The 13439-nt window shown below is 42.6% G+C and overlaps 1 protein-coding gene across 2 annotated transcripts in view; it reads left to right on the top strand.

Annotated features, from left to right (window-relative positions):
* The first annotated feature begins 354 nt into the window (after positions 1-354).
* Pxn (Peroxidasin) overlaps positions 355-13439 on the top strand; it is a 62910-nt gene continuing 49825 nt past the window's right edge. The window contains exons 1-6 of one of the 2 annotated variants that reach the window (XM_084578783.1): positions 355-570; positions 8941-9012; positions 9876-9947; positions 11855-11926; positions 12472-12543; positions 12660-12731. In XM_084578783.1, the coding sequence (XP_084434909.1) occupies positions 392-570; positions 8941-9012; positions 9876-9947; positions 11855-11926; positions 12472-12543; positions 12660-12731 (539 nt within the window). In that variant the 5' untranslated portion in view covers positions 355-391. The remainder of the gene's footprint in view (positions 571-8940; positions 9013-9875; positions 9948-11854; positions 11927-12471; positions 12544-12659; positions 12732-13439) is intronic. The other variant, XM_084578784.1, reaches the window with a different exon arrangement.

The raw sequence follows: 13439 nt of genomic DNA, 5'->3' as shown, positions 1-13439 counted from the left end.
AAACATGTCCCTGGCCAATTTGAAGTTATATTTTGTTAGCTTCGGTCACCTACGGCCCACAATCAGACATATAATCAGTAGAATTAAACAAAGCAGAAGGATATGCAGCTCACACGTCTCTAACAATGTCCTCATTTTTTCCTGTCTGCGCGATACACAGCGCATATTGAACTACAGCGAACTCAACTAAAAACAGGCCTCTGGGGATATTTTTTTAGTTATTTTCTCTGCCAGCAGATGGCGAGACAAACGGCATCGTGGTTCAACTTGGTCATACCGTGGACAGAGCGGTACGCTGCGAAGGCGCCTGTTTTCGGCTCACTGATAACAATTCGCAACCACTGCAACGGCAGACACAAAGAGCGAGCGCGGCAGACACACGCTAGGCAAGATGTCTCCGGCGTGGCCGCTGTTGCCGCTGCTGCTTCTGGCTTCGTCGCTCCTAGCCGTCGTCACCGCAGAGCCGGCCAGGCCTTGTCCTCAAGGATGCCTTTGTGTCCAGACTACAGTGCGCTGCATGTTCCTGAACTTTGACCATGTGCCACAAGTACCCGAGAACACGACAGTGCTGTGAGTCCCCGCTTGCTGACACCTCAAAAGATGTACACTCTCTTAGAGTACTAAACAATTCGTAATGTGGAATTAAAGGCAGATTAATACAAGTCTTATGCTTAAAGACATGAAGTTATGTTTGCCGTACCCACCGAATCTGATTCCTAAATCAGCTTGAGAATGCATAAAAAAAGTTATATATCAGTAAAAACGAAATACAAAATAGCAATAAATATTTTGGATCAAAGTATTTAGTCCTTTTTGCAAAATACTTGTATAATGTTCAGTCAAATATCAACTAGTTTTATCAATACAGTGCACAGAATATAACACAATTATGCAATAAATACTGTGTAAGAAGAAAAAAATGGACACGCCACTCTATTGCAGTGCCAGTAATACATTAGTGTGGTGGATTTGCTGTATCCATGTTGTAGTAGCATCACGTTTGTTAAATGGAATTCGAAGACTTTAACACAAAAGGTGTGTAGAACGTTACTATAAAGGACGACTGGCAATTATTCAGACCGTCATCACAAGAATGATTCAACTGGCATTATTCAGCACGTACCGTTTAGAGTGTAGTTTCCACCGAATCTATATATTTTCAGTTGCTTAAAATTAACGCCTATATTGCGTGAAAAGCTTTAGCGTTGATATAGTATTATATCATTCTGAGGTTTCCAAGCGTCTAAAGGAAAGCATAAATTCATTGAAAAGAAAATTAAAAATAAAACAAAGACTAAATAGCTTAAAGTTGACCTCACCAATAATTTCAAGGCGCTCAGTGTTCACCAACACTTTTGCAAATGTTGTACGGTTGCTAGTCGGCTAAGGTCCTCCTGTAAAAATAGAACTTCGTGTTCTGATGTGGCAATCATGACTTTATGAAAAAAAAATTCAAATAAAAAAATGGATATACACGTCACTTAAAATAAATACTAAAACAAACCTCTCCCATTTTCCTTATTGTATCCATTTTACACAGAGTTTTTATGCTGAGAAATACACATAGCACAAAAAAGGCTAGGCTTCGCCTTCTCTGTACCTAATTTCGCTGCAAAAGAACAAGACGCAGTTAAAGGCAGCCTAGCAACGCAACAAAAATAAATAAGCTGAAACAAAATTTTACCACTAAATTAAGACACTGGTCAGGCTGAAAGTGACACAACCAGCGTCCAAAGAGAGGATAAAGCAAAAAGACTTGTTTCTACTAGTAAGCTTTGTCCACTTGCTTCGTTACACTAATTTCAGCCGATAAAAACCATTTTCTTACAGAAATTAGCTTTCAAACCGAAGCAGCACACAGAGAAATTGAGCAGCCAAACCCAAAACATTTTGCAGCTTTGCTTAAAAGCACGTTCGTTAGCAGGCTGGCAGCAAACGCACTAGTGAAGAAAAATAGAAGGAAAACATTCTGGCTTTAAGACACGGAAGCAATGAAATGAGCTGTCTGGAAGAAGTCAAGCTGGAAGGAGAGGGCTAAGTTTTCGTGAGGCACGTGCATATGCAGGCTGTCTTTTTTGTAGCAGAATCATTTCTGCAGTCAAACTTCAAAGGAATGAGTGAATAACGGCGTGCCCGAAAAATGCAACGCGCAGCTAAAAAGAACCGACAAAGCATTACGGGCTGTATCAGCTCAAGTTCACTGCGCAGGTAAGGAAGATTCACGATACGCATAAGCATGTGCTCAAAAAACTCAAAATCTCGAAGATTTGGCTATACCGCATTAGCAGGCTAGAATTTGAGCAACGAAGGTTGCTTTACATCTGCGATAAACGTTGGTTCATCTTTCGCGTTGAACTCCATCTGTTTGATGTCTTGATGTTTATTTCTTTGTTCTTTGTGGGGTTTAACGTCCCAAAGAGACTCAGGCTATGAGAGACGCCGCAGTGGAGGGCTCCTGAAATGTCGACCACTTGGGGTTCTGTAACGTGCACTGACATCGCACAGCACGCGGGCCTCTGGCTTTTCGCCGCTATCGAAAAGCGGCTGCAGTGGCCGGGATACGATCCCGCATCCTTGGGCACAGTAGTGGAGTACGTGCCCTAGTCTCTCCACCGTCACGGCGGGATAGTGTTATATTAAAGTTTACCAAGCTTTTGAAATTTACCAAGTTTACCTTTTACCAAGCTACTTGCTTCAGTTCAGTTCAGTTCAGTCGTGTCCGACTCTTCGTGACCCTATTGACCATGTCCCGCCACGCTTTCCGGTCTCTCACTATCTTCCTAACATCACATAATTTCATCTGCAGTGCCTCGAGGATGCCATCTAACCATCGCGTTCGCTGCCTACCCCTTCTCCGGCGGCCCTCAACCTTTCCCAACATCAAATCTTTCTCCAGCGACTCCTCTCTTCTCATCAGATGACCAAAGTAGCTGAGCTTTAACTTTAGAATTTGACCCTCCAATGAGCAGTCAGGGTTTATGGTCGACAATATTGACTGAAAGCTACTTGCTATGTCACGGCTATTCAGTCAACGCAACACGCCCAACGTTCCTCCTTGTACGCGTGGTGAAAGCATACATGATGGAGACCAATTTAGCGATGCTTTGTTCACATGCTCGTTTGTTAAACAAAAATAAATGAAAATTGGCTATCAATGGTCTGTAGTTCACAAATGTGCCGAGGGACAGGTAGAACTAAACATGCATTTATTCAATGCAAAAGGAGTTGTGTATCCCATTGCAGAGTTACTGGACATCCTACAAACAACACTGAGCGAAGAATAATGCCTACGTTGAGAGGTTTAAAGTTCTGAAAAAAAAAAAATATGCTACAAGCCTCTCACTGAATTTTACCACCTCACACTCAAGTGTATTTTTGTTCACGCAACTGAACCACTATAAGCTGTGCCCACCTTTGGAAGCAGTGCTTTAAAACTTAACCAACTGCTTTTTTTTACATTTTTGAGGGAATACAAGCACGAGATTTTATTTCCTTCTCTTGTTTCTTTTTTTTTTTTTAAGCTGATAAGAACACATGCACAACCAATTTGTAATTGCCTGCAACCACCACCGTATTTGTATTTGCAATGCTTCTGATTATCCCAAGGACGCTTGTTCAATCCCGGCCGTTATGGCTGTTTTTCAATGGAAGTGAGAGACAAGGCCCGCGTGCTCTGTGTGATATCAGTGCGCTTTAAATAACCCCCCGCGGTCGAAATTTCCCGAGCCTTCCATGCAGCGTCTTTAATATCCTGAGGCGCTATGGGACGTTAAACGTAAACAAGCCTTCTTCATTCGACTTTGGTTTTTGCTTCAACTTTGCGAGTATGTGGATCACGTGAGACATACAAAATTTTATTAATAGGGCTGCCTCTATAATCATGAATTCGGCTACTAAGACAGGCATGCTTGCTTGTTGCGGTCAATCAAAACGACCGAGAAGAGCTTATATCGCACTTTTTTTGGGGCCTCTTCTCACCTGCAGTTCCCTTGAAGCCATTCTGCCCGGCTCTTGAAACCGAAGCCCTAAAGGTTGACAAAATCGCAAATATTTAGCCGTAGTATATGCAAATAATACTTTCGGCGTATTGTATTAATGCCTTAGGCATCAATAGAAAGAAATAACACGCAAATACAAAAATTGTCATATTTACTTTAACATGCGCTATTTAATTTAAGATCATAATATTGTCATAGGTGACGGATATTACAGCCGTCTTAATAATATACTGACACTGAGAAAGAAGGTTGACTGGACGTCAGAAAATTAGAAGCCGTTATTTCAATCCTTCTGACTCGTACTAAACGGTTTAAATTACTTCAGGTATCTTTAAATCACAAACTCTGGCACTCCGTTTTAAGATACCGAACGTACTTAGCAGACATTCACTGTTCCAGTTCACGAGCGACTTTCAGAATTGAACCCCGTATTTACCTTTAAGGTAAAAAAGTTCCAAAAGAGTGACAGGAAGGTATATGAGAGAGCTTCTCTCCTACTTGCCATTCTGAGAGACAAGGAAGAAAACAATAAACTTTAACAGTGAGGTTTCCGAGAAAGAAAAATGACAGAAATGCACAAATGTGAATGGTTTTTACTCGCTATGGCGTTGCTATGGGAGATAAGCGCACTAGTTCCCTGCTCAAAACTCAATGGTAGCATGGTTAGGTTAACCGAAGCAATCAATCGATGAAAAACGGAGTACTTTTCTAATCCTCTATATTTAATTTTTCACTACGATGTTTTCAAGACAAACAAAGACTTGTTTATTCTGTGTCTATTACCACACGTGTGAGAACGCTGCAGAGCCTTCAAAGTGCTTGCGTTGTTTCGTAATATAGGGCATACGAGGAGGTTGTCCAAGACCTTGTGTACAGCCTGCGAAGATGACTGCGCCGTGTCCTTGACATCAAAACTGCTAGACCGCCAAGTACGCTATCACTCACTTTCAAGCGCGCGAAAAGAGAAAAGCTGACCCGCAGCGCAATAATCGTGGACCTTGGAAGAACATCGCGGGTGATGGCATTGGAATCCGCAACACTTGCGCAGAGTGTATTATGCAACTGCGTCGCCTTGCCAGAACGTCACGGCGACGATGACGGCATCGTCTGAAGATCTTCAGCGCTAATTTTGAAAGACCTTTTTGAAGCACGTGTACAATTTTCGCCAAAAGTAAGCATTAAGGTTTGAGTCTCACCTTGAAGAAGCAACTCCGTACCGCTAGGCTGCCCGGCAAAGGCTGCCGTAATCTGTGAATGTAGCAATCGACTTTCTTTTCTTAATAAGCAAACTTTAATAAAGAATTGCTGCGTGATGTTGCCGCACACCGACCGCTATCTCTGCATATCGACAAATCTCGTGAACTAACAAGCCACGAAAGAATAGTGATATTCCAATCCTCACACATTTGGGACAAGTTTTTGTCAAATTGTGTGTTTACCAAAGTACAGCAATAGCGATATATACACATAATAAACATTTAGAGTCCCTACAACATTGTCTCTGGCGCATTGTATCAGCAGTTTGCGGAGCAGCCAGATTTTCTTTTAAAAAATATCGACATCGGAATGGTGTCCAACGAAGTTCCTTTCTTTCCTTGCGCTCATTTTCACTACGCCCGTAATTCCAATAACTGTTTTCTTTATCTAGCATTGGATTCCACGTGGTGACGCTATTTCCACTGTGTTTTTTAGTTGAGGCAGGAAGAACAGTCGCAAACTGTGGATCCCTCTTTCAAAAACAAACACCTGGAGAAAACAAAATAACGTAGTCATACCGAGCGGGCGCAGAAATTGAAGCCAAGTCGTGAGCTGGGCGCATTACGTTAAACTACCGTAAGAAATGCATCTCTAGGTAATGTATGTACACTCTGCAATCCTAATTTAGAATAACTTTGCACATTCGCAGTTTCACGCAAACAATAGTCATGCACCAAAATAAACTCACTTTGGTGTCGTGTGATGCTCAAATTCTAACTAGAATTTTCTGACAAACTTTGGAAAAGAGCGTTTAACGTAATTTTTTCATATACCATGTAACTGCATTATAACAATGGATGTATCTGCAGATCCTCTCTCGGTAGGCTTGTAGCCTATATTCAATACCGCGCCCCGTAGGTTTTCTACAGTTTTCGTTCATTGGGAGCGCAGGACAAACTTCAGAAGCCAACTTTAGTCATGCGTCCAAGCTTACACCATTCCTCTTAAATAACGAGGGGACACTCAATCTACGCCTCTAAGGGTGTAACGTGACAGTGGAAATGGCTCAAATCTGAGACTGCCTGTTCGGATGCTCGTACGCACACAGTCACTCTGCTACTCTCCCTGTCATTACTGCATTTGGCTGTGCTTATGTTATCTGCCTGATAATTATAAGTATAAACTCATTAACTGCCAGGCTGCTTGTAAGGCCACCTGATATTGATACAAAGCCCTGCTTCATCCAAACTTTAAAGGAGTAGAGACATCAAATTTTGATAGCATTTTTCTTATTCTTAGAAATGCCTATAAGACATTCCTGTGTGTCGATCTGTACGCAGTTTTCGCCTACCTCTCCTAAATAATCTATGATTGAATTTTCTTTCCACGCTATTTTCGGTTTCAGCAGCCGAGAGATGGCTGTGACGTCAATATCAAGTGTGACGCGCGGCATAAAAGTAGCGATATAAACGCTGACTCTTTACTCGTAGCGATTCCTGTTCTTGCGGTAGGCTGGCTTTATCATTGTTGCGAAATCAAACGACACAGGAATGATTATATCGCTCCCTTTTCATTCCTCACGTGACCAAGACTTGACTTTGACGTCACAGCCATCGCTCGGTTGTTGAAACCGAAACCGAAACAGGTGAGAAAAGAAATTCGATTTTAAATTATCCAGCAGTCATAGGCGAATATCAGGCGGTGATCCGTGTAAAGTAATGTCTTAGGCATCATTACAAGGGATAAAACACTAACCCAAAAATTAGGCGTCAGTAGAAGTTTAAGAACGTACCTGCATGGCCGGAGGTAGCTTGTCTGGCTAAGGAACCTAGAGTCCCTGATAATCTATACCCATATCACTATTTCGTCCAAAAGGAGCCACCCATATCAGCAGCTGCGAAATATGTCATGGCATGGGGTCTTGACGTCACATACCTCGCTGACTATACAGTGATCGCCCATGTTACCAGCCAACTGCCTCCTTCCAGAGGTATACCAGTGGTTTTTAACCTATAAAGCCCACAATGCCAACATCGGCGCCGGACTTCTCGAGAACTGGGCTTTTAACGCTTACGGGTTGTGCTCATAAAAGAATTTATAACACTCTACAATTACCTCGTAACTTTTTTAAAAGAGCAATCCACATTTTTTTTTCTTTCTACCCGCCGTGGTGGGGCAGTGGTTAGGGCACTTCATTACGGTGCCAAAGGAGGCGGGATCGAATCCCGGCCGCGGCGGCCGCTTTTCGGTAGAGGCGGCAAGCAAGGCTCCCGTGTGCTGTGCGATGTCAGTGCACGTTAAGAACCCCAGGTGGTCGAACTTTCCAGAGCCCTCCACTACGGCGCCTCTCGTAGCAAGAGTTCCTTTGAGACGTTAAACCCCATTAACACAAACACATACTATTCCGATAGCAGCTAAAACTAGTCTGCCCGAGCTCAGGAAAAGCTTTTAAAAGAGGAAACTTTTTTTTCTATGAATCAGAAGCTTACGCCATTCCCACAAACATATCCAGAAAGGCATCTCGCAATATCCGACAGTTGCCACACAGTTAAAAGGTGTCTCAAGAAGCTGAACGTGTGAGAAAGAGCAATACAGTGTTCTGGTTCAAATCTTTAGTTTGCTACCGCCGTTGGCGTTCTTTCCCGGTAGACTGTTTCTCGACCTGAACAACCAAATGTGGCTCGGGAAATAAATGTGTGTGAGTAGAGGAGGGGAGGGATGGATGGGGTGGAGTGGTTGGAGGGAAGGCTTAATAAGCCGTGATTCTATGCTTTAAGCGACAGTACGCATGGTAATGGGACCCGGCTAGAGTTTTGAACTCTCAACAAATACAATTTGATATTCTTTGAGACGAAGAACATAGAAACATAGCAAAAGGACCACAGCAAAACACCGAAATTTAGGCTGAAAAAGTAAATTTGATAATTGGCTAGGGAGCGTTATGGTGAGAAGCGCAGAAAACTAATGAGATATTTGGAATGGTGATAAGGAACCTAACCTCGTTATACGTATTAAGCCTTGCTTTTGGGCTAGATAGCGCAGGGTACATGGTAGTATATCTTTCGAGGAAATTTAGATGGAGAGCGAGTGACAAACCCCGCGCTGTTTTACCTGTGCCAACCTGCATCCATCCATGTTCCTTTGCACTGTATTCCAGCATTCAAGATAAACTTACCTAATTGAGCTCATTGTGGGTTTAAAAAACCAACGCAAGTGATTTACTGCTGTCGCTGATCAAGAAATAGAAATGAAAGTGGCATTTCGAAGTCAGCGGAGTTTTCTTTTTGAGGTGACCAAAAACTCTGACGGGCTTCTGCGTGTCATTTGCATACTCGTCCATTTGATCAGTGCGCGCATTTATTTGCTTTACTGTGAGGTGCCGTCGGTTTTAACTTGGTCGAACGCTTGAAAAGGTAAATCAGTACCGCTCCCCTACATACTCCATAAGAAGCGCAAATATAGCTGAGAGCGGCCGTTCTGCATTAATCTCTCATATCATCTCAAATATTATAATTATTTTTCTATTTCGTGATATATGTAAAAACGCACCCGAGCAATAACCTGGAATGCCTGGTTATGTGCACAATTATAAAAGAGACGTGTAGAAATTTTCGATAATTTTGACAGGTCTATTTTTTCCTTGGCTTTTACAGAAAGATCTAATGCCTCATTTGGGTAGTGACGATTCAGCTTTTCTGCTTATCTCGTTCTTTTCCCATGACTATCTATGACGTGGACTAACAAGTGACCTGCGGTTCAACAGCATACGCCGTATAGCGCCAAACACATTCAGAGATCTGCAGCAGCTCGACGCCTTGTAAGTATATTAAGAATACTATATTTTCGACAACACATAGACCTAATACTTCGTTCAGTAATATCAATTTGAGTAAAGAGTTACTGTCCAGGCACGGGCATTGAAACCTGTGAACGCCTTAGCTCCCGGTTAAGGTAAAGAGGGTTCCAACACCACTTGTGTTGCGAAACACAGCAAGATCACAGCAAATCCATTAAAGAGACACGAAGGATCAATGCATGTCGACCTCTACTGATAAGGTCACAGTCGCCCGGAAACTTTTTAATGCTAAAAATGACTTAAAAGACCTATTAGACGCAGAGCTGTCGTCGTAACGAGCCCAATTCGCGAATAAAAAAGACGTGCTAACGCGTATTTTTTTCGCAGCAAATCCCAGACACCACGCGGCATTGAGACCTTTTTGCAAACGATATGTTGACCATTCGTGCAATAAGTTCACAATTTTGAATCGACATCCAATAAATTTTAAGGCTGATTTTCCCAACAATAAATTCACATTTTCCTGCTGCAGAAACATCGGCGCAGCTGTAAAGAACTGTAGAATCGAATTTACTGAAAACAATAATTGGGTAGAGTTGCCCTCAGAGTCCAATTAAACAACTGGTCCAAAACAATTATTTTTGAAATGGCAAGATTGATGCCGTGGCGAGAGAAATCATAGCCGAAACTTTCGTCCTTGTCCTAGATGCCTCTTCTTGCAGTACTAACGTCCCATGTAAGGGACATCTGTGCCTTTTGGACACTCTGGTTCAATGAAGCGACTGACTGTTCTTTTCATTCTCCTTCTTTATCATTGTCACTTTCTACACAAAATAAATATTTTTTGCACAGCAGCGTGCAAATTAAATGCATGTTTTACGCAGACTTCTGGACAACAACCAGCTGCAGATAATCGAGAACCAGGCCTTCGAGGGACTGAAAAACCTACGACACTTGTACGTACCTGCAGAAAGTAGAAACTTCTCTGCCCTATACCAATGATTATCAATCACGTTTCTGTAAACTTGGCATGCTTTGTTCGTGTCGCCTTCTTAAAGAAAATTTCAATAATGTTCATTGGTTTTTATCGACGTTTTGTGCGATCGTAAATATTTCAACCTCTTGCTTAAAATTTATTGCTTTGATGTTCGGCCGGATAATTTTTTTAGTGACTTTCATTTCAGCCTGGAACTTTGACGATGCCAGCTGGTCCCTTCAGACTAACTGAAATTCTTCAGTTTTCCCCATATACTTCTTATACCAGCTTTTTAGAAATATTTATAGCTCCGGTCATATTTGCTAGCTTGCTCGCAGATATTGAATATATATTGTGCATTTCCCAACCATCTCTGTGGGATTGATTTGTGGGGTAAATGACAATATGAAATGAAATATTATCGGAGCATTTGGTAATGTCTTTTTTCAGAATATGGTCATTTACTCACCCGTTAAACAATCTTGAACCTGGATAAGCAACAATGTTTACATCAAAAGTCAAGAAGGCCGTCAAAACGCAATAAGTGCCACAGTTGACACCGGGATGTTAATGGGAGGCTGTGTCGCAGGAAAGATCTGTGAGCCGAGGAAAGTAACTATAATATGGCTAGATTTGAGGCGAAACCATGCTGCTTCGTCCCTTGCGACAGCACACACCGTTCGAGCTCACTTGGCCGCGTGTTTTATTTCCAGCATCCTGAATGCTTGCGCCATCTGTCAGAGCGAACGGTGAACTTGAGCGACGGTTCTTCCCTAGGTCTCTCCTGTAGGCGCCACATGTGCGGCACGCGCTCTTTTGTGGTTTCAATGCTCAACGAAAAAGCGCGAGTGGAGACATATAGGGCCATCTCGCGACGCTGAGAGGACCTCATCTAACGGAAATTTCGTGATGCGTTAAATAGACGGCGCTGCCAGTCCGCTTACGGTGCCTACGTGTCGTTATTTATGCCTGTTTAATAAGTGACAAAAAAAAATGTGTGAATAGTACCGTTTCCAAGTAATAAAATGAGGTCCAACTTTGAACCTGCCTTTCTTATTAACGGATGGTGTCATCGATTGAGGTGCGCTGCCTCGTGCATTAAGTGGACTCAAATACGACGCGGAGTAGTTGCGAGGGGCGCGCATGCTCACGAAATTATGCGATTATGACGGTGTAGAATTGTAAGGCACCACGGCGTTATGCTTGTCGGTTAATTATATGCATACAATCTGCGATGCACATATTGTACAGCTGCATGTCAATTCCCCAGTGGCTGCTTGAAAGCAGCGCCCATTGCAGTTGGTGACACATTAAATATTTGTTTAAAAATTCTTACTTCAGATACTTCGTCTCTTTTTTTTTTTTGCCTTCTTCAAAGCCTAATGCCGGCCAAAGTAGGGTGAAATATAGCTTCGTCAACATAGCGTTGTCTATCAGCAGTATCTGCTAGCATGCGCTGCACTACGAAATTGCATCACGCTCCGCCGTCCGTCTCCAAGGTGGCATGGTGAATGCACGATACGACTTTTAGTCCCCGACCGCCGTTTCGCCAAATGATGGCGTGGCATGACTAGGAAATTATGAACCCTTTTGCCCCGGTCACTGGTCAAATAGCTCTAGCCACAATAACCAGTGGACTTCTGGGACCATATTTTCTAGCAGAGGATTTTTTGTCTTTATCCGGGTTGGTACTTTCGGTTCTATTTCAATTGTTGAAGATGGCCTTCACCTGGAGGAGACATACCTGAATAGAGTTAATCGTGCCCACGAAGTTGCAGCTTTGTGCAAATGTATATAGCTTTTGTCCTCATTCATAAATACTGCAGATTGTTTTTCTTGGAATTTGAGCGCTCACGCTGAACGGTTTCAACGTATTTCTGCTTACAGATTCCTCTCGAAAAACAGAATCAGACATTTGGAAGATGATGCTTTTTCCGGATTACAACTCCTTGAGCAGCTGTAAGTCGCGCCACCTTATTCACTTCTCCTGACACCACCACATAATCGCTCGCATGGCATGTAGCATGAGCAGAAATAGTAAATGTAGTACACCAGAGCATTATGCGCCGTAACACATAATGGCACAAAATGTGGTATCTATCATCCTAAGCCTATACATGAGCTGTGTAGAATAGTGCTAATGAAGTCCTGCGGAATAATTTACACCGCATGCGATTTTTTGCAGCGCGATGACATTCTGCAGCAAACTGGAGTGCTTGATTTCAACTCCATTGTTTCTGATATTCGATTTGGGGACCCTTAGGAAAGAGTGCTCCAGAAGAAGAAACTTCGATGCCAAGTACCAAATTGAGAAAGATTCTGACAAAATATGCGTATTCAGTTAGGAATCACGAGCAAAACGTGAGAGAATTGAAGAGTTCGTACTGCGCCGAAGCAACGGGCAATGTTGGAAAAAATCGCTTAGATATTCAGTGCTAAACCGACACGCAGCTAAAGGTAATAGTCTATACTAACACTGGCATCCACGAATGACTCTTACGCAGGTCTGTGCACGAGAACGAGCTTGTGGAGATTGCGGAGGCGCCGTATCGGAATCTGCTGTCGTTGGAGCGGCTGTGAGCTTTCGCTAAGCGGGCGCGCGCGCTCTTACGGCTAGTGTGCGCAAGGCCGCGTTGCCGCTCAGATTTTGCAGCGGCGGTTCAAGTGCTCATTTACTTGTCCCTATTTTCAGGCACCTCAACGACAACCGGATACAGACAGTCCAAAAGGGAGCCCTACAAAACCTTCGGCAACTCAGACGCCTGTAAGGAAGGAGTATATAGACTTCTCTAAGGTGTTTCCTCCATGGCGTCAGTGCTATGATGCATTAAATCACATGGATGCAGCACGACTGATGTCCCCCATAAACATCCTCTCAATCTGAACATGAAATGTGTACTCCTAGTCGTATTTGTTAAGTAGCTCTTTATAAAGAATGAAAAGGCAAAAGAAAACACAAATTATCAAGGGCTATTTTTCGTCATCGATCACTTTTTATCTTTCCTTGGCCCGCTCAGATTAAAAGGCCATACATTCATCTTTCCAGCTGCCCGTTGCCATTCCATTAATTAAATTATTTAAAAGTCTTGCTACGCACAGCAAAAATTTCACTTGCATTTCTTTCGATGAGCGGGTTTCTAGAAGCTAACTACTGCCAGGTCTGTCATATGATTCGTACAAAAACTGAGGATGTATAGATGCTTTATACTTCGTTGTTATTGTGGCTCTGAAAAAAGGTTCGGCACTATCCAGAATCATAATATAAGCATAGTATCGTAATATTAGCATGCATATACCATAATGAAGTACACCTTTCTTTGGGTTATTTTATTTATAAATAAATAAAATAACCCAAAGAAAGGCTGGCCGTTACCAGCTTTACGAAGGACAAGTTCCTCGCGCTTTATCATTAAAACAACACGTCAGAAAAGCATTCTCCATTGCAGTCTTGTAAGTGATTTCATTGACCACA

Source organism: Amblyomma maculatum, chromosome 9, assembly GCF_055883805.1.
Source record: "Amblyomma maculatum isolate TAMU_Amacu chromosome 9, ASM5588380v1, whole genome shotgun sequence".
Taxonomy (NCBI): domain Eukaryota; kingdom Metazoa; phylum Arthropoda; class Arachnida; order Ixodida; family Ixodidae; genus Amblyomma; species Amblyomma maculatum.
The sequence above is the reverse complement of the archived record's forward strand: the minus strand, read 5'-3'. Positions and strand labels throughout refer to the sequence as shown.